We start from the raw sequence: 20,740 nt of genomic DNA, 5'->3' as shown, positions 1-20,740 counted from the left end.
AACCAATCAAAATGGTTTTTGAGATTTGTAGTCCTTGTGAGTAGAAAATGGAATAAGAAAGCCCTACCAATCAGAAATGGCTCATTTCCAGAAAACACATAACTTCTTAAGGAACAAAGAATTGTGTCAAGCTTATTTTCACTAAGTACATATATAATACACATACATGTATCCTATAGGTAAGTCGTTATATGCATTTTAACTTAGAAAGTGTGTATACATTATATGTAAAGTAGTTGTATTATATAGAGAGATATGTAGGATATATGCATACACACATTAAAAATTATATATACATGTATAAATATACATATATAAATATATATAGGCTAATATTCTTTTTTTTGTTGTTCTTTTGTTCGGAGCTGGGGACCGAACCCAGGGCCTTGCGCTTCCTAAGTAAGCGCTCTACCACTGAGCTAAATCCCCAGCCCCTAGGCTAATATTCTTCTCTCTCTCTCTCTCTCTCTCTCTCTCTCTCTCTCTCTCTCTCTCTCTCTGTGTGTGTGTGTGTGTGTGTGTGTGTGTGTGTGTGTTCTCTGTGTAGCCCTCCCTGTCCTGAACTCACTCTGTAGACCAGGTTGGCCTCCAACTCACAGAGATCCTCCTGCCTCTGTTCCCAGTGCTGGGATTAAAGTTGTGTACCACCACCACCTGGCCAAGGATAGTGTTCTTTAGAAACACTTTCTCTTGGGGGGGGGTCATACTCTGCATGTGATATATGAATTATTCAAATTACTATATCTAGAGGACCCAAAAACTATTAATGAAAACTAATCATGAATTTTATCCTTACAGGGGAATTCTCCTGGGATTTTTAAGAAATTTTATTAGTTCTTTGAAATTTTTTGTATATGTTTTGATCTTATTCATCCTCCCCCAACTCTTCCCCATCCAACTTTGTGTCCCCTGCTTTTTATAACCCATAAGGAGTCATTTGTGCTGCTCAAATAGTCTTAGGTACATGCATTCTTTTATTCACACACACACACACACACACACACACACACACATATATATATATATATATATATATATATATATATATATATACCCCCTGATGTACCAACGAAACACTGTTTCCTATGGTCATACACAGCCTCTTTGCATCCTCTTTCCCAAAATGATATCTGAGCCTTGGGAGGAGGATGTGTGGTATATATGTTCTATTTGGGAATGAGACTTCTTCTTTCTCTGTTTTCTTTTTCTTTTTCTTTTTAACTTCAAATCAGAGTTGATTTTATTCTTTTTTTTCTTCTTTTTTTTATTAACTTGAGTATTTCTTATTTACATTTCCAGTGTTATTCCCTTTCCCGGTTTCCGGGCAAACATCCCCCTCCCCCTCCCCTTCTTTATGGGTATTCCCCTCCCCACCCTCCCCCCTTGCCGCCCTCCCCCCAACAATCTAGTTCACTGGGGGTTCAGTCTTAGCAGGACCCAAGGCTTCCCCTTCCACTGGTGCTCTTACTAGGATATTCATTGCTACCTATGAGGTCAGAGTCCAGGGTCAGTCCATGTATAGTCTTTAGGTAGTGGCTTAGTCCCTGGAAGCTCTGGTTGCTTGGCATTATTGTACATATGGGGTCTCGAGCCCCTTCAAGCTCTTCCAGTTCTTTCTCTGATTCCTTCAATGGGGGTCCTATTCTCAATTCAGTTGTTTGCTGCTGGCATTCGCCTCTGTGTTTGCTGTATTCTGGCTGTGTCTCTCGGGAGAGATCTACATCCGGCTCCTGTCGGCCTGCACTTCTTTGCTTCATCCATCTTGTCTAATTGGATGGCTGTATATGCATGGGCTACATGTGGGGCAGGCTCTGAATGGGTGTTCCTTCTGTGTCTGTTTTAATCTTTGCCTCTCTCTTCCCTGCCAAGGGTATTCTTGTTCCCCTTTTAAAGAAGGAGTGAAGCATTCACATTTTGATCATCCGTCTTGAGATTCATTTGTTCTAGGCATCTAGGGTAATTCAAGCATTTGGGCTAATAGCCACTTATCAATGAGTGCATACCATGTGTGTTTTTCTGTGATTGGGTTACCTCACTCAGGATGATATTTTCCAGTTCCAACCATTTGCCTACGAATTTCATAAAGTCATTGAACCATTTGCCTACGAATTTCATAAAGTCATTGTTTTTGATAGCTGAGTAATATTCCATTGTGTACATTTTCTGTATCCATTCCTCTGTTGAAGGGCATCTGGGTTCTTTCCAGCTTCTAGCTATTATAAATAACGCTGCGATGAACATAGTGGAGCACGTGTCTTTTTTATATGTTGGGGCATCTTTTGGGTATATGCCCAAGAGAGGTATAGCTGGATCCTCAGGCAGTTCAATGTCCAATTTTCTGAGGAACCTCCAGACTGATTTCCAGAATGGTTGTACCAGTCTGCAATCCCACCAACAATGGAGGAGTGTTCCTCTTTCTATGCATCCTCGCCAGCATCTGCTGTCACCTGAGTTTTTGATCTTAGCCATTCTCACTGGTGTGAGGTGAAATCTCAGGGTTGTTTTGATTTGCATTTCCCTTATGACTAAAGATGTTGAACATTTCTTTAGGTGTTTCTCGGCCATTCGGCATTCCTCAGCTGTGAATTCTTTGTTTACTCTGAACCCCATTTTTTTTGTTTTTTTTTTGTTTTTGTTTTTTTATTTTTTTTATTTTTTGTGTATTTTTTTTACTCTTTTTTAAATTTATCTAATACTTAATAATAATTCTTTGGCTTCCGGGCAAACATCCCCCTCCCCCCTCCCCTTCCTTATGGGTATTCCCCTCCCAACCCTCCCCCCATTGCCACCCTCCCCCCAACAGTCTAGTTCACTGGGGGTTCAGTCTTAGCAGGACCCAGGGCTTCCCCTTCCACTGGTGCTCTTACTAGGATATTCATTGCTACCTATGAGGTCAGAGTCCAGGGTCAGTCCATGTATAGTCTTTAGGTAGTGGCTTAGTCCCTGGAAGCTCTGGTTGCTTGGCATTGTTGTACATATGGGGTCTCGAGCCCCTTCAAGCTCTTCCAGTTCTTTCTCTGATTCCTTCAACGGGGGTCCTATTCTCAGTTCAGTGGTTTGCTGCTGGCATTCGCCTCTGTATTTGCTGTACTCTGGCTGTGTCTCTCAGGAGCGATCTACATCCGGCTCCTGTCGGTCTGCACTTCTTTGCTTCATCCATCTTGTCTAATTGGATGGCTGTATATGTATGGGCCACATGTGGGGCAGGCTCTGAATGGGTGTTCCTTCAGTCTCTGTTTTTTTTTTTTTATTTATTTTTATTAACTTGAGTATTTCTTTTTTTTTAATGTGTCCTTTACCTTTTTTTTATTATTATTAACTTGAGTATTTCTTATATACATTTCGAGTGTTATTCCCTTTCCCAGTTTCCGGGCAAACATCCCCCTCCCCCCTCCCCTTTCTTATCGGTGTTCCCCTCCCCACCCTCCCCCCATTGTCCCCCTCCCCCCAACAGTCTAGTTCACTGGGGGTTCAGTCTTAGCAGGACCCAGGGCTTCCCCTTCCACTGGTGCTCTTACTAGGATATTCATTGCTACCTATGAGGTCAGAGTCCAGGGTCAGTCCATGTATAGTCTTTAGGTAGTGGCTTAGTCCCTGGAAGCTCTGGTTGCTTGGCATTGTTGTACATATGGGGTCTCGAGCCCCTTCAAGCTCTTCCAGTTCTTTCTCTGATTCCTTCAACGGGGGTCCTATTCTCAGTTCAGTGGTTTGCTGCTGGTATTAGCCTCTGTATTTGCTGTATTCTGGCTGTGTCTCTCAGGAGCGATCTACATCCGTCTCCTGTCGGCCTGCACTTCTTTGCTTCATCCATCTTGTCTAATTGGATGGCTGTATATGCATTGTCCACATGTGGGGCAGACTCTGAATGGGTGTTCCTTCAGTCTCTGTTTTAATCTTTGCCTCTCTCTTCCCTGCCAAGGGTATTCTTGTTCCCCTTTTAAAGAAGGAGTGAACCATTCACATTTTGATCATCTGTCTTCAGTTTCATTTGTTCTAGGCATTTAGGGTAATTCAAGCATTTGGGCTAATAGCCACTTATCAGTGAGTGCATACCATGTATGTCTTTCTGTGTTTGGGTTAGCTCACTCAGGATGATATTTTCCAGTTCCAGCCATTTGCCTACGAATTTCATAAAGTCGTTGTTTTTGATAGCTGAGTAATATTCCATTGTGTAGATGTACCACATTTTCTGTATCCATTCCTCTGTTGAAGGGCATCTGGGTTCTTTCCAGCTTCTGGCTATTATAAATAAGGCTGCAATGAACATAGTGGAGCACGTGTCTTTTTTATATGTTGGGGCATCTTTTGGGTATATGCCCAAGAGAGGTATAGCGGGATCCTCAGGCATGAACCCCATTTTTTAATAGGGTTATTTGTCTCCCTGCGGTCTAACTTCTTGAGTTCTTTGTATATTTTGGATATCAGGCCTCTTTCTGTTGTAGGATTGGTAAAGATCTTTTACCAATCTGTTGGTTGCCGTTTTGTCCTAACCACAGTGTCCTTTGCCTTACAAAAGCTTTGCAGTTTTATGAGATCCCATTTGTCGATTCTTGATCTTAGAGCGTAAGCCATTGGTGTTTTGTTTAGGAAATTTTTTCCAGTGCCCATGTGTTCCAGATGCTTCCCTAGTTTTTCTTCTATTAGTTTGAGTGTGTCTGCTTTGATGTGGAGGTCCTTGATCCACTTGGACTTAAGCTTTGTACAGGGTGATAAGCATGGATCGATCTGCATTCTTCTACATGTTGACCTCCAGTTGAACCAGCACCATTTGCTAAAAATGCTATCTTTTTTCCATTTGATGGTTTTGGCTCCTTTGTCAAAAATCAAGTGCCCATAGGTGTGTGGGTTCATTTCTGGGTCTTCAATTCTGTTCCATTGGTCTATCTGTCTGTCTCTGTACCAATACCATGAAGTTTTCATCACTATTGCTCTGTAATACTGCTTGAGTTCAGGGATAGTGATTCCCCCTGAAGTCCTTTTATTGTTGAGGATAGTTTTAGCTATCCTGGGTTTTTTGTTATTCCAGATGAATTTGCAAATTGTTCTGTCTAACTCTTTGAAGAAATGGATTGGTATTTTGATGGGGATTGCATTGAATCTGTAGATCGCTTTTGGTAAAATGGCCATTTTTACTATATTAATCCTGCCAATCCATGAGCATGGGAGATCTTTCCATCTTCTGAGGTCTTCTTCAATTTCTTTCTTCAGAGTCTTGAAGTTATTATTGTACAAATCTTTTACTTGCTTGGTTAAAGTCACACCGAGGTACTTTATATTATTTGGGTCTATTATGAAGGGTGTCGTTTCCCTAATTTCTTTCTCGGCTTGTTTCTCTTTTGTGTAGAGGAAGGCTATTGATTTCTTTGAGTTAATTTTATACCCAGCCACTTTGCTGAAGTTGTTTATCAGCTTTAGTAGTTCTCTGGTGGAACTTTTGGGATCACTTAAATATACTATCATATCATCTGCAAATAGTGATATTTTGACTTCTTCTTTTCCGATCTGTATCCGCTTGACCTCCTTTTGTTGTCTGATTGCTCTGGCTAGAACTTCAAGAACTATATTGAATAAGTAGGGAGAGAGTGGGCAGCCTTGTCTAGTCCCGGATTTTACTGGGATTGCTTCAAGTTTCACTCCATTTAGTTTAATGTTAGCAACTGGTTTGCTGTATATGGCTTTTACTATGTTTAGGTATGGGCCTTGAATTCCTATTCTTTCCAGGACTTTTATCATGAAGGGGTGTTGAATTTTGTCAAATGCTTTCTCAGCATCTAATGAAATGATCATGTGGTTTTGTTCTTTCAGTTTGTTTATATAATGGATCACGTTGATGGTTTTCCGTATATTAAACCATCCCTGCATGCCTGGGATGAAGCCTACTTGATCATGGTGGATGATTGTTTTGATGTGCTCTTGGATTCGGTTTGCCAGAATTTTATTGATTATTTTTGCATTGATATTCATAAGGGAAATTGGTGTGAAGTTCTCTTTCATTGTTGGGTCTTTGTGTGGTTTAGGTATAAGAGTAATTGTGGCTTCATAGAAGGAATTCGGTAGTGATCCATCTGTTTCAATTTTGTGGAATAGTTTGGATAATATTGGTATGAGGTCTTCTATGAAGGTTTGATAGAATTCTGCACTAAACCCGTCTGGACCTGGGCTCTTTTTGGTTGGGAGACCTTTAATGACTGCTTCTATGTCCTTAGGAGTTATGGGGTTGTTTAACTGGTTTATCTGTTCCTGATTTAACTTCGATACCTGGTATCTGTCTAAGAAATTGTCCATTTCCTGAAGATTTTCAAGTTTTGTTGAATATAGGCTTTTATAGTAAGATCTGATGATTTTTTTAATTTCCTCTGAATCTGTAGTTATGTCTCCCTTTTCATTTCTGATTTTGTTAATTTGGACACACTCTCTGTGTCCTCTCGTTAGTCTGGCTAAGGGTTTATCTATCTTGTTGATTTTCTCAAAGAACCAACTTTTGGTTCTGTTGATTCTTTCTATGGTCCTTTTTGTTTCTACTTGGTTGATTTCAGCTCTGAGTTTGATTATTTCCTGCCTTCTACTCCTCCTGGGTGTGTTTGCTTCTTTTTGATCTAGAGATTTTAGGTGTGCTGTCAAGCTGCTGACATATGCTCTTTCCTGTTTCTTTCTGCAGGCACTCAGCGCTATGAGTTTTCCTCTTAGCACAGCTTTCATTGTGTCCCATAAGTTTGGGTATGTTGTACCTTCATTTTCATTAAATTCTAAGAAGTCTTTAATTTGTTGCTTTATTTCTTCCTTGACCAGGTTATCACTGAGTAGAGCATTGTTCAATTTCCACGTATATGTGGGCATTCTTCCCTTATTGTTATTGAAAACCAGTTTTAGGCCGCGGTGGTCCGATAGCACGCATGGGATTATTTCTATCTTTCTGTACCTGTTGAGGCCCGTTTTTTGACCAATTATATGGTCAATTTTGGAGAAAGTACCATGAGGAGCTGCGAAGAAGGTATATCCTTTTGCTTTAGGGTAGAATGTTCTATAAATATCTGTTAAGTCCATTTGGCTCATGACTTCTCTTAGTCTGTCTACGTCTCTGTTTAATTTCTGTTTCCATGATCTGTCCATTGATGAGAGCGGGGTGTTGAAGTCTCCTAGTATTATTGTGTGAGGTGCAATGTGTGTTTTGAGCTTTAGTAAGGTTTCTTTTACGTATGTAGGTGCCCTTGTATTTGGGGCATAGATATTTAGGATTGAGAGTTCATCTTGGTGGATTTTTCCTTTGATGAATATGAAGTGTCCTTCCTTATCTTTTTTGATGACTTTTAGTTGAAAATTGATTTTATTTGATATTAGAATGGCTACTCCAGCTTGCTTCTTCTGACCATTTGCTTGGAAAATTGTTTTCCAGCCTTTCACTCTGAGGTGTAGTCTGTCTTTGTCTCTGAGATGTGTTTCCTGTAGGCAGCAGAATGCAGGGTCCTCGTTGCGTATCCAGTTTGTTAATCTATGTCTTTTTATTGGGGAGTTGAGGCCATTGATGTTGAGAGATATTAAGGAATAGTGATTATTGCTTCCTACTATATTCATATTTGGATGTGAGGTTATGTTTGTGTGCTTTTCTTCTCTTTGTTTTGTTGCCAAGATGATTAGTTTCTTGCTTCTTCTAGGGTATAGCTTGCCTCCTTATGTTGGGCTTTACCATTTATTATCTTTGTAGTGCTGGCTTTGTAGAAAGATATTGTGTAAACTTGGTTTTGTCATGGAATATCTTGGTTTCTCCATCTATGTTAATTGAGAGTTTTGCAGGATACAGTAACCTGGGCTGGCATTTGTGTTCTCTTAGGGTCTGTATGACATCTGTCCAGGATCTTCTGGCTTTCATAGTTTCTGGCGAAAAGTCTGGTGTAATTCTGATAGGTCTGCCTTTATATGTTACTTGACCTTTTTCCCTTCCTGCTTTTAATATTCTTTCTTTATTTTGTGCGTTTGGTGTTTTGACTATTATGTGACGGGAGGTGTTTCTTTTCTGGTCCAATCTATTTGGAGTTCTGTAGGCTTCTTGTATGCCTATGGGTATCTCTTTTTTTAGATTAGGGAAGTTTTCTTCTATGATTTTGTTGAAGATATTTACTGGTCCTTTGAGCTGGGAGTCTTCACTCTCTTCTATACCTATTATCCTTAGGTTTGATCTTCTCATTGAGTCCTGGATTTCCTGTATGTTTTGAACCAGTAGCTTTTTCCGCTTTACATTATCTTTGACAGTTGAGTCAATGATTTCTATGGAATCTTCTGCTCCTGAGATTCTCTCTTCCATCTCTTGTATTCTGTTGGTGAAGCTCGTATCTACAGCTCCTTGTCTCTTCTTTTGGTTTTCTATATCCAGGGTTGTTTCCATGTGTTCTTTCTTGATTGCTTCTATTTCCATTTTTAATTCCTTCAACTGTTTGATTGTGTTTTCCTGGAATTCTTTGAGGGATTTTTGTGACTCCTCTCTATGGGCTTCTACTTGTTTATCTATGATTTCCTGGAATTCTTTCAGGGATTTTTGTGACTCCTCTCTGTAGGCTTCTGCTTGTTCTCTAAGGGAGTTCTTCACGTCTTTCTCTGTTTTCTATGCCTTGCTTAGTAGTCAATCTGTATGTTGATCACCATCTCCTGAAAACGGAAGTTTCTCTAATGAGGGCTGAGAAATGTACTAATTAGAACAATATACCACTAGGTGTCAGTTTAATGCTATGCTGATTTGGCAGAGTAAGAGGAAGGGAGTCTCTCCCTAGGACTTGTCTAGCTACAGGTTCTTAGACTTAATAATGGTGCCAGGCCTAGGTTTCAAAGTGTGGAGTAGGGCCTAAATTCAATTGGAAAGTACTTGGTTAATACAAATAGGAAAGGACAAAGTCAATATATCTTTTAGTTAATCATATAATACTGTAGATTCTTGCTGGTTTTCATTAAGTACTTCAATTATAATCCTAATGGTTTACTACACTGAGCCAATTCTTTTTTCCCAATCATTGTAGAAATGGTTTTTGAAGAGGAAAAAAATACAGGAGTTATAGAAGATAAGAATCTGTAAACGCTCAGAGGTCTTCCTCCTGCTTCCCAGAGCATCTTTCACTGAAGGCTGTGGAGAAGCCTTAGATAGCCACCCTTGCTCATGACACTATAGGCCAAAATCCTGTTATTACACAGTTATCTTCCCCATACTTATATTTGCAATAAAGAGCTGAGTTCTCAATGTATTTGTTTTGTGTGTCTTCTGAGATTGTTAAGATACATGTCTGATTTCAAAGAGATATCATTTAAACAGAATGACAAGGTCTGTTTCCAGGATATAACACCCCTGGATGACAGTCAGTAAGCCCTGTGTGTTATAGGGCCTTTCCAACTCCCATACTATGGTCGTTCTGACCCATGTGTTCTTTTTTGTCACCCCCTCATATTGTTCTCACCCTGACTCTTAACCCACGCAAAATTACAATAGAGACAATGCAGGAGTAACTAGACTCCTGTCAATTATTTTGCTTGCCTTCCCTTTCTGTGTGGATGGAACTTTGGGGGCCATGCGTGGCGTGAGTCAACAGTTAATTCTGTCATAGGTCTAAGGTTTTGCTGCCACTAACATCCTGTTATTGCACACTTAGCCCCTCAGCCCTTGTATTTACAATAAACAGTTGAATTCTCAATATATCTGTTTCAAGCCTCTTCTGAGATGGTTAAGGTATATGTCTAAATTATCAAGGCAATGTCATTTAAACAGACAATGTTGATGTGACTTTCCTTGGTTCTGACTGTTCAAATGATCTCCACTTTCCTTGCAAACTTTTCCTCTCCCCTCCCTTCTCCTTCTGCAGCAGCTACAGCTATTCTCGACTAGGGTTAGATAAGCACGGGCTTACCGTTTTTAAAATGAAATTAAATATTTTAAATGAAAAGGAAAGAAAACTAGCACACAGTACTATAGACAATGGGTCCATTCATAGGAAAAGGGAGGGGGTAGAAACAATAAGAGCTGAACACAGTGGCCAGGACCTGTAATCACAGCACTTGAGAAGTAGATGTATGAGAATCAGAATTTCATGGTTCTCCTTGGCTACATAGCAGGTTCAAGAACACCCTGCGTCCACTAAATGAGGTCTCTATCTTATTTTTAAAGGTGGGGGTGGGAAATGGTTCAGTAGGGAAAGTGACTGCCAAGCAAGCATGAAGATCTGATTGTGAGCCCCAACATAGAGCAGCAAACATTTAAATCTGGGTTCTGAGACAGAGAAAATAGTTCCAAAGGGGTTGCTGGCCATCCTGTCTAGCTGTAACTGGGGGCTTGTGGTTTAGAGACAGAATCTGTTCCAGAAAAAAACGAATGTGGCGGTGGCAGAGAGATGTCTCTGCAGTTAGGAATGCATGCTGCTCTTGCAGAGGGCCTAAGCCTGATTCCCAGCACCCACAACAGGCAGCTCACAATGGCATGTAACTCAAGCTCTGTAGGATGATGTCATACAGGTGAAGGCAGGTACAAGATAGAACGAGGCCTGTCATTGGACGAGAAGGAAGGATGGGCGGGAGAAAACTTTTAGAGAGGAGAAGGAGACTGGAGCGGGGAAGGAAGAGGCAGCGGAGAGAAAATGGAGATGAACGTTAAGATTCCTCTGTGCACGTTTACAGGTTGTTATTAAGGGATGTTCTTAAAGGATGGATGGGTACAGGGCTTTGTATGTCTAGGTCGGCAATTAGATCAGAGGTTATTGTGTTGTGTGTTCTTTCATGTGGCGATTTAATTGAATTCGAGAGAGTGTGGTGGCGGGACACTAGGCCGCCACGGAATTGGAATGTGTGTGTCTGAGATGCTTGGAAACCCGCCTTGGAAACCAGACGGGGAAAGTGATTGTTGCCAGGCTCAGAGAGTAGCCATCGGCAGTGTGATGTGGGATGGAGCTCAGCGGTTGAGAGACACTGGGTAACTGAGATGAAAACATCCAACAGATGTCATGGGGCACTGAGGTGCCGGACCTAGTGCGGGATAATAGTAAGCATTTTTTATAATGTTACAGCAACAAAGTTCCATGGGATCTGACACTCTCTTCTCGTTTTTTACAGCCATCCACACGCATGTGCACAAACCACACTCAGGCACACATATATGCACAAAATTTAAAAATAAAAATCAAGACTCTGGAGAATAAGCACTGCACTTCCAGAGGATTCACATAGATACTTGTCAAACTCCCTCACCAGGGGACTCACAACCACCTCTAACTCCAGTTCCAGAGGAACATGACACTCTGCTTCTGCAGGCATCTGTAAACACACACACACACACACACACACACACACACACACACACACACACGAATGCACATACACACTTAATATAGCAAAAATAAATTTTAAACAATTTACAATAATGTCAAAAGTGCTAGAGAAGGACACTCGATGTTGATCTCTGCCCAGCACTTATGAGCACATGGGTCCACATCTTGAATGTCAACACATGCACTAACTATACATAAATAAAGTGAAAATTGTTTTTAAGTAAAAGAGAGAAGTCAGACAGGTATTGCAATTGATACACTAAGCTTTTAATAGTTCTACTAGAAATGTGCTAAAAAAAAAAAAGGTAAAGGAATTTATAACAATGGGATTACAGGACCTCAAGAGGAAAGTCTTCACAAAGTGAACAAACTGCTTTTTCCAAATAATAAATAAAAATTCTATGAATAAAAAATAACATAAGGACTCATGAGAAACCTCTAAAGATAAAAGATCTTGCCAGTAGTCCTAATGATTTCCACACTCAGGACCCACATAATGGGAGGAGAGAGAGTTGTACTGTGAGACCCACATAGGGAGCATGGCAGGAACCTGGGCCCTTCCCCTCAGCAATAAAGAAATGAATTAAAAGGATATATCCTGACAGCATTAGTTATCAAGTAACAAAAATAGTACCACTGAATAAAAATCACTGGAGTATCCAAAAGGAGAACTGGGTAATCTTGAAGATAGGCCTGTTGAAAGTATTCAGTGTGAGGAATGAAGAATTAAATATTAAAAGTATTGGAAAGTGTGGGATTGGATGGGTGGGAAGAAAGGGAGAATCTGGGGGAAAATAGGGGAGGCAAAACTGTAGTTAGGATAAATATACAATAGTATGGAAAAATATTTTCGACAACAACAAAAATACCTGACAAAAAGAAAAATGTAGGGGTTCACAAGATGGCACCATGGGTAAAGATACCTACTGCCAAGCTTGGCATCCTGAGTTTGGTGTCTAGGCTCCACATAGCAAGAGAGAACTGACTCCTACGAGGTGTATTATGGTTTTGGGGGTTTTTTAATTTTTTTATTTTTTTTAATTTTTAATTTTTTTATTTTTTTATGTACTATGGTTTTTGCGCATGTGCCATGGCATACACCCCATAATATAAGTAAATAAAATATAAATTTAAAAAGAAAAATGTGAGCACCTGAGTAAACTGCCAGAAAATTAGAAGGGCCAGAGAACGCAGCAGAAAGAGCACTTGGAGAAATAATGGCAAAGTGACGAAATCTGGCAAATCCTACAGCACTAGCCATGGAACAAAACCTAACTGCCTTAAATACCGTAAACTTGATATTTACACCAAGACTCACCTGTTCTTGACAAAATGCTTGACAATAACAGGAAAGAAGCATCATATCCACTGGCATATAGATAAAATGAATAGAGCCCTTATGGAGGCCAGGAAGTACTGTAAACAGCATAGTTAAGGCTGTGAAAGGAATGTTTAAACCCTGCTGATGGATAATTCTAGATGTGACCAAAACAATTCTTCAAAAAGGAACAGAGGGTGGTTGCAAGTGCTATTATCCCAGAAACTAGGAGGTAGAAGCAGGAGGAACAGATTAAGGTTATCCTTTGGTATATAAAATTCCAGGGCTGCCTAGACAACGCTATCTCAAAAGTATTTTTAAAAAAAGGCCTGAAATAACAATATAAAGTGGGAAATGGGCAATTCTAAAGCAATATAGATTTCAATAATTTATAATAAAAAGTAGAGCATCCCAAAGAAAGAAAAACTCACTAAAATAAAGCATAATAGACTGGATGATCTAACCACAAGCAGCAATATACATATTGTTTCTAAACATACATGGAATGCCTCTGGGTAAATTATATAATAAGACATAAAAACACATGTCAGTGAATTTTAAAAATTAAATCAGGCACCTTGCATACTTCATTGCTGCAGATGGCAATATCATAATTGGGGAAAAGAAATGGTTGTCTTTTTTTAGATAGAGTGTCATTTACTATTTTTAGATGGTGTCATATGTCCCTCTCTGAACACAAACTCACTTTGTAAACTAGGGTGACTCTGGCATCTACCTCCTCACAGACTAGCATTACAGGACTGCTACGCGCCATGCTAGCTTTGTGCAGCTCATAGAGATCCTGTGCCTTTAAGCATGCTAGGTAAGGACAATGCAAACTGAGCTACAACCCCAGGCAGAAATGGATATCTTTACTATTTTGACCAGACTAGGGATAGAAAAAAATTCTCCTGTGCTTGACATGGCAATGTTGGGATTAGAGCAAAGAGGGAGGAAAAACTAGGAAAGATAAACATGTAGACTTCATTGTGAGGTAGTTGTCAGAACTGTGAGGTAAGTCTAATCTTAGGAGAACTCCAGCACCAGGACTCTAGGATATTCCCACCCCAAACAAGGAACAGTCTGGAAACATGATAGTAGTGTATGGCCTTCTATTTTAAGAGTGACCAGAACATGTTGGGAAAATTTGGCTGCCTTGGGATGACTCTGACCACATGCCAGTAAAGGGGCTGCTTGACTGACAGTTCTGGGATGGAGACCAAGGCATAAAAGACCAAGGCTCTTGACACTTTGATTGTTCAGAGAAGACATTAGAAGTGTGTGTATGTGTATCTCTCTGTGTGTGTCTTTCTGTGTGTGTGTGTGTGTGTGTGTGTGTGTGTGTGTGTGTGCTCAAGACAAATGTGACGAAGCTCAGCACAGGTATGACAATTCTTATAGCTTTTACCGGTACTTACCAAAACTTGACAGTACTACTAACCTACTTCCCAACCCCCACCCCAGTAGCAGGAAGCATGGCAGCAGGTAAGCAGGCATGGCACTATAGCAGTAGCTGGGAGCTTATATTTTCATCCACAAGCTCTCAACAGAGGGGAGAGGTATTAACTGGGAATAATGTGGGCCTTTGAAACCTGAAAGCCCACCCCCAACAACATGCCTCTTCCAACAAGGCTATAGCTCCCAACCCTTCCCAATTACTTCTACCAATTAGGGACCAAGAATTCAAATATATATGCCTATGGGGGGGCATTCTCATTCAAACCACCAGAAAATCTAAATTCACTTTCTGTGAAAGTCCAAAGGAAAAGGCCTCCTAGATAATCATATTGATTTCTTTTCTCTGCCCACTACCAAGGAGTCAATGTGGAGCATTAGACCAAGAGGTAATTCTACAAACATTTTCCCCAAGAGCTCCAGAGTTACTGGGAGATCTTTTCTTAATCCTCTCAAATAGGCTCTTATAATTGACCACTATCCCTTCCCTAGGAAGATAATTCACCAAAGTCAGAGGACTCAGCTGAGATGCTGCTTAAAAGGCCATTTCCGCATCTCTACTTGCCCAAGGACTGTGCCCTCCCTGAAAACACATTCTGTTTATCACAGCACCAAACTGCTCTCACTAGGGCACCTCAGGGCTCAATCCATAGCAACAGGTGATGAGCTTGAAGCCAGAACATTACATCTATAACTGGACACATAGTAATGTGGAATGGGCTGGAAGAAATCTCTTCCAGGTCAAGGGTCACTGCTTCTGCTCTATTACCGGAACTACATCGGAATTACCAGAGGTTCCAGTTAATTCTACAGATGTAAAACTAAAATGGACAGCACTCAAGGTATGGAGTGTTACATCATCACGTACTTGTTTATTCTTGGAGTTGATAAGAATGGGGGTATAGGGAACGGTCAGTACATAGCTGGGAACGTAACTATCTCCATGACAGTAACGGATATGACTTCGGAGAGATGACTGGACAGGCGCATCTCTGAGACTTCTTGACTAAGTCAGGCCCCAACTGCTGATCTTTATTTTCCCACCTCCAGGTACAAAGGTTTTGCTGACTGAAGAGGGAAGAAACGAGGAAGATAGAGGACAGGGCGAGCCGGCAATGGGAGCCACAGCAGCAAAAGTGAGAGTAATAAAAGAATTAAACAGAGAGGGTCCTGCTGCTGGCACTGCAGGCCTTGTAGATACAGACGTGAACAAGGAAGATGGTGGCGCCAACGGAGGCCAGAAGAATGAGCAGCAACTGAAGGAGCCGATTCCTGAGCATGCTGAGGGCAAGAGTGTCCAGTCTGTGCCTAGGCAGGTGCCACGACGTCGACTACGCCATAGATTCACCCAGTGGCAGTTGGAGGAACTAGAGAGCATTTTCAAGGCCAATTGCTTCCTCAGTGTAGAAGCAAGGTGAGGAGATTGCCTGACCTGACCGTATGTCCTATTTGATGGGAGCACGTGCTGCCCCACGGTGACCGTTAACTTTCTTCCTGGTCTCCCACAGGGCCTAAATTTTTTTAAATTACGTAACTTCATTTATCTGGTAGTGGTGGTGGTGGTGGTGGTGGTGGTGGTGGTGGTGGTGGTGGTGGTGGTGGTGGTGGATGTAGTAGTGTGTGTGTGTACCACTTGGCATAAGAGAAGGCGAGAGGATGCTTGTAGCATTAAGTTTTAGGATCCATCACGTGGGTCCAAGGCATCAAACTGAGGTCATCAGGGCTTTTCAGCAAGCATGGGTACCCACTTAGCCATCTTGTCAGTCCCGACAAATACTTGCCCCCTTGAAATACTAGTTTGCTGAAAAATTCAGGCTGCCGAACCCTGTGTCCTGCACTATGGTTCTGGAGTAAGGTTAAGAGTTAAACAAAATAAGAATGAAGTCATTTTCATACAGTATTTAAATGAATCAAAGTAGAAAACTTCTGTCAATGATTCCTATATTATTAAGGCCCTTTTTTTTTTAAAGAGACACGCAAGGCTGAGCTATGGTTGGGATAGTACAGTGTGGCATCCTGCTCTTGTTAACATTTTTGATACGTCTGTATGTCATGTATTTTTTCCTTTAAAATTTTTATAATGATAAACTCATTAACATACATCTCTCCTTAACCCCCACCTCCAAAATCTCACTATGAATCCCTTCCTGGCCTGGCACTCACACTAAAGAACAGAACTGACCTCAAACTCACAGAGATCCACCTACCTTTGCCTCCCAAGTGCTGGAATGAAATGCACCACCAAGCCTGGTCCCAACAGTCTCTTAGTATTTTGGGCCTCCCTTTTCTACCACCCTGCCCACAGAAAATGCTGCATAAAAACACGACTTAATACTGGGCATGTGGCTCCATAATAGTTTTTGTGCTGAGATCTAAGGCATGTTCAGCTTATCTGGGTTCCTTTTTCTGATTCTTCTTGTTGTCTGATCACTCTGTAGTCCAGGCTGGCCTAGACCTTGCAAGGGCCCATTGCTTAAGCCTCCCTTACTCTGGGAATTTGGGAAGGGATTGCCAGTCCTGTGGAGGGGTTTTGGTTTTTTGGGGCTTGGGTTTTTGGGGTTTTTTTGTTTGTTTGTTTGTTTGTTTGTTTGTTTGTTTGTTTGTTTTTGGTTTGAACATTTCTATCTGTTGTGCTTAAATATTTTCTTTCCCAAGTCCAGTAAGATGATTGTTCCATGGGTAAAAGCACTTGCCACCAACCTGGAGAACCAGGGTTTTGTCCCCAGGATCCACATCCACATGATGGAAAAAGCAAACTAACTTCCATCAGTGCCCTCAGACCTGCACACGTTCGCTATGGCACAGGAATGCACGTACACACACACACACACACACACACACACACACACACACACACACACACACTTAACATTTCATTTCCCCCAACACTCAGTACATTGGATGTCCTCCTGTACTAATGGCACATTAGAAACCTTCATATGCTCTCTATTAATCCATCTTCTTTTGAGTTTATCCCTCTGTTCTGACAAAGGGCCTCACACAGGATTCCTCATGCAGGATTCCTCCACATGCATTTGCTTTGCAACTATTGCTCTGTTTGGTTTTTTGGTGGGTTTTTTTTTTGTTGTTGTTGTTGTTTTGTTTTGTTTTTAGAGGTGGCGTCTCCTACACCACCATACCCAGTATTACCACCATCTCACTTGAGGTTGTTGGTGCCTGTGTTGTTGCTTTTAAAAATGCTTATTAGGAACATACATGGGTTTTCATGTGTATGAATGGTTCATTAATAATAAACTAAAATTACTCATAGCATTTGTTTAAATCTTCAAAACATTCAAGATAAATGTCAAAGGAGGTGGGGGATGAGACCAACATTTTAAAGCAAATATAAAAGGTCCTTCACACATTTTTCTTTCATATGTGATGCTAAATACTGAACATCTGCCATTTTACCCTCAGAAAACAACTGGCCAGATGGATGGGTGTGACTGAAGCCATAGTGAAGGTCAGTAAACCAAAAAAAGTCACTTGGCAGGACAGCCATTTTACAACTTGCTTTAGGTCTTGGACTCATTCGTCTTATTTTGTTGTTAAAATAAAACTGTTTCAGAATGTTTTTAAAGATTTTTATTTTTATCATGTGTATGTCTCTGTCTGCATATAAAACATGTGTCCAAGTGCCTAAAGAATCCAGAAAAAGACATAAATTCCCTGGAACTGGAGTTACAGGTAGTAACCACCCGAGATAGATACTAGGAAACAAATTTGGTCCCTGTGCAAGAGAAGAAGCAAGTGTTCTTGACCATGGAGCTGTCTCTGCAGCCCTCTTAGAATTATTTTTGAGCTTGGTGTTTGTGAGTAGAAACGGAATAAAGAAGCATCACCATGCACAAAGGGCATATTTCAAAATGGAACATAACTTTCCATAGAAACAAAGAATAGCACTGAACTACTTTCATTTCTTAGACAAACACACACACACGATATATATATATATATATATATATATATATATATATATATAATGTATGTATGTATATATATATAAATATATATCTCTCACAACATGTATTCTATGGATAAATTAACAAGCATACATATCTTAACTTATAAAATAGGTATTTAGTATATATAATTATATTAACCTCATATAGATAAATAGGCACACACATATATATTCCGTATATAACTGTGTGCAACTTCTTGTAATGCTGGCATCTTCTAGGTAGTGTTTCTCTGTGGAGTCATACTGGGGCTAGGGGCTTCATGATCCTAAACTATTTGAAATGCTCAAAACCAAGCATAAATTCTATCCTTACAGGAGGAACTTTAGTTAGGTGATAGCTCACAGGCTGAACCCAGCACTCATAAAGCTGATGTAAATGCTGGTGCATCAGCCTGAAAATGCTGCTCACATCCTCCAATATGAATTGCAGTATAGAGGGAAACAAGGTGTGCAACTTTTGAACACTTTTTCTGTGACTATATGCAGTGCTAGGGTAGAAACCAGGGCCTCCCACATTCTAGGCCAACACTGGACCCTGTGCCAGCCCCTCAGCCCCTCAGCCCCTCAGCCCCTCAGCCCCTCAGCCCCTCAGCCCCTCAGCCCCTCAGCCCCTCAGCCCCTCAGCCCCTCAGCCCCTCAGCCCCTCAGCCCCTCAGCCCCTCAGCCCCTCAGCCCCTCAGCCCCTCAGAATTAGAAGAGTGAGACACCAAGTTCTTCTGTGTAGTATAATATAATACTGATATATAAACTTACGTGATATGGTTTTTTTTTCAATTATTGTCCTAAAAGTTTACTATGCTGAATCAATTCCTTTTCCTCACTCATTTTAGAGATGGTTTCGGAAGAGGAGAGAACAATACAGGCGATATAAGAGGCTATAAGGTCTCTGAAGTTCTCCTGCTTTCTAGTACATTTTTCCCTGGCAACTGTGGAGGAGCCTTGGAGTGCTACTGTAGCCAAGGCACCAGCTAGAGATGAAATTGTTTCTGCTATTAACATTATGTTACTATATTCTTTATCTCCGAAGCACTTGTATTTCAATAACAATGTGAATTTTCAATATATCTGTGTCATGTGCCTTTTGATTTAGTAAAATATGTGTGTAAGCTAGAAAGGAAATGTCCTTTAAACTAAATAACAAGGTCTCCTTGCATGAGGTGATATTGCTATAGTACCATAGGCAGGCTGTTTCTATCACAAGAGCTTTGCAAGTTCCATAGTGGGTTTTCACTGACCCACATACTTTTTTTAGTTCACCTGTCATGCTGGGCTTACCTCTTCTCCTGCTATGTGGGGCCAGAAATATATGGGAGGGGCAGGGCAAGACCCTAGAGAGAGTCCTTATCCAGACAGAGCTGATTCTGGCCAGAGTGAGGATTTTATTTCAATGCTGATCTCTGAGAAACTTCCTTATAGGTCAGTCATGGGACTCTCGAGATCACCACGGTGCTTTATTTAGGCTGCTCCCCAAACTCTTCTTTTCTCTATTTCCATGGCATAAACAGGGCACTTTGCCAGAAGTTCTGCTGTTTCAAAGGGAAGAGAAGAACCCACCCCCATCCTTCTCAAGGAGGTGTCTCTCTCTAGGTCACCCAACCCATACCCAGGAGACATAGTGTCCCTCTTTCCTAGAGCCCATGCTGACTGACACTTCTTATGATAACTTTGCAAAATATACATATATTGTGAATTCAGAACCAAACTAATACTGAAAATGTGTCTTTTCAATATTATAACTTCTTAAATAATTCCTGGTAAAAAGGTTACCACTTAAAAACTCAAAAACACAATTTTGTCCATGTCATGGTCACTATAATTCTGAAACTACCTATGTAGATGTGTCGCCAGCACTCCAGCTGAAGGGCGCTGGAACGTACCATCAGGAGTTTGGTCTCCAGTTTGGAAATCAACATGAATGAAATCAAATAATTTTACCAGAAGAAGTATGGAATCTCTTTTTGCCAAGCTATCCTGGATGAAACCTAAGGAAACTATGAAAAAATCCTGGTGCCTGGTGTCTCAAAAGACACAAGTTAGATAAATGGATTAAGAAACAAACTCTAGGGTTGGGGATTTAGCTCAGTGGTAGAGCGCTTGCCTAGCAAGCGCAAGGCCCTGGGTTCGGTCCCCAGCTCCGAAAAAAAGAACCAAAAAAAAAAAAAAAAGAACCAAAAAAAAAAAAAAAAGAAAGAAAGAAACTCTATCTTTTGATATCTAAAAGAAACTCTTCTTATCTTCAAGAACAGTGAAAGGATGTAGGGAAAAAATGTTCCAAGCAAATGAGACCAGGAAGCAAAAAGACGTTCCTATCCTAAAACATGGATAAAAAATGGCCTTCAAACTAAAATTGACCATAAAAAATAAGGAAGAACACTTTATTCTAAGCAAAAGACACTAAACACATATGCATACTCACACATGCCTGCATACATACTCACACAGATGTAGACACATGTTCACACTCATTTACACACTCACACACACTCCACATAACACATGCAGTTAAAGTCACACAGGCACTCAAACTAACACTCAAAAACACAATAACAAAACACACACTCACACCCACAACTCTCTCACATGCATACTCATATACATGCACACACTCAATCACACATATTCACCCACCTAGACATTATACCACACTTTAGTAAGCATACACACTCACACGTACACAAATGCACACTCACATGGGCCCGCAAAACA

The 20,740-nt window shown here is 40.7% G+C and overlaps 1 protein-coding gene across 1 annotated transcript; it reads left to right on the top strand.

The window, feature by feature from the left end:
- The first annotated feature begins 14,509 nt into the window (after positions 1-14,509).
- On the top strand, positions 14,510-18,962 carry Rhox3 (reproductive homeobox on X chromosome 3). The gene is made up of 4 exons (NM_001135607.1): positions 14,510-14,909; positions 15,118-15,481; positions 17,488-17,533; positions 18,865-18,962. Exons 1-4 carry the CDS (start codon positions 14,894-14,896, stop codon positions 18,913-18,915), a joined length of 477 nt encoding a protein of 158 aa, NP_001129079.1. The 5' UTR covers positions 14,510-14,893; the 3' UTR covers positions 18,916-18,962.
- Positions 18,963-20,740: the final 1,778 nt, after the last annotated feature.

This window comes from Rattus norvegicus, chromosome X (genome assembly GCF_036323735.1).
Source record: "Rattus norvegicus strain BN/NHsdMcwi chromosome X, GRCr8, whole genome shotgun sequence".
NCBI lineage: Eukaryota > Metazoa > Chordata > Mammalia > Rodentia > Muridae > Rattus > Rattus norvegicus.
This window is presented reverse-complemented; position numbering and strand designations above follow the sequence as displayed.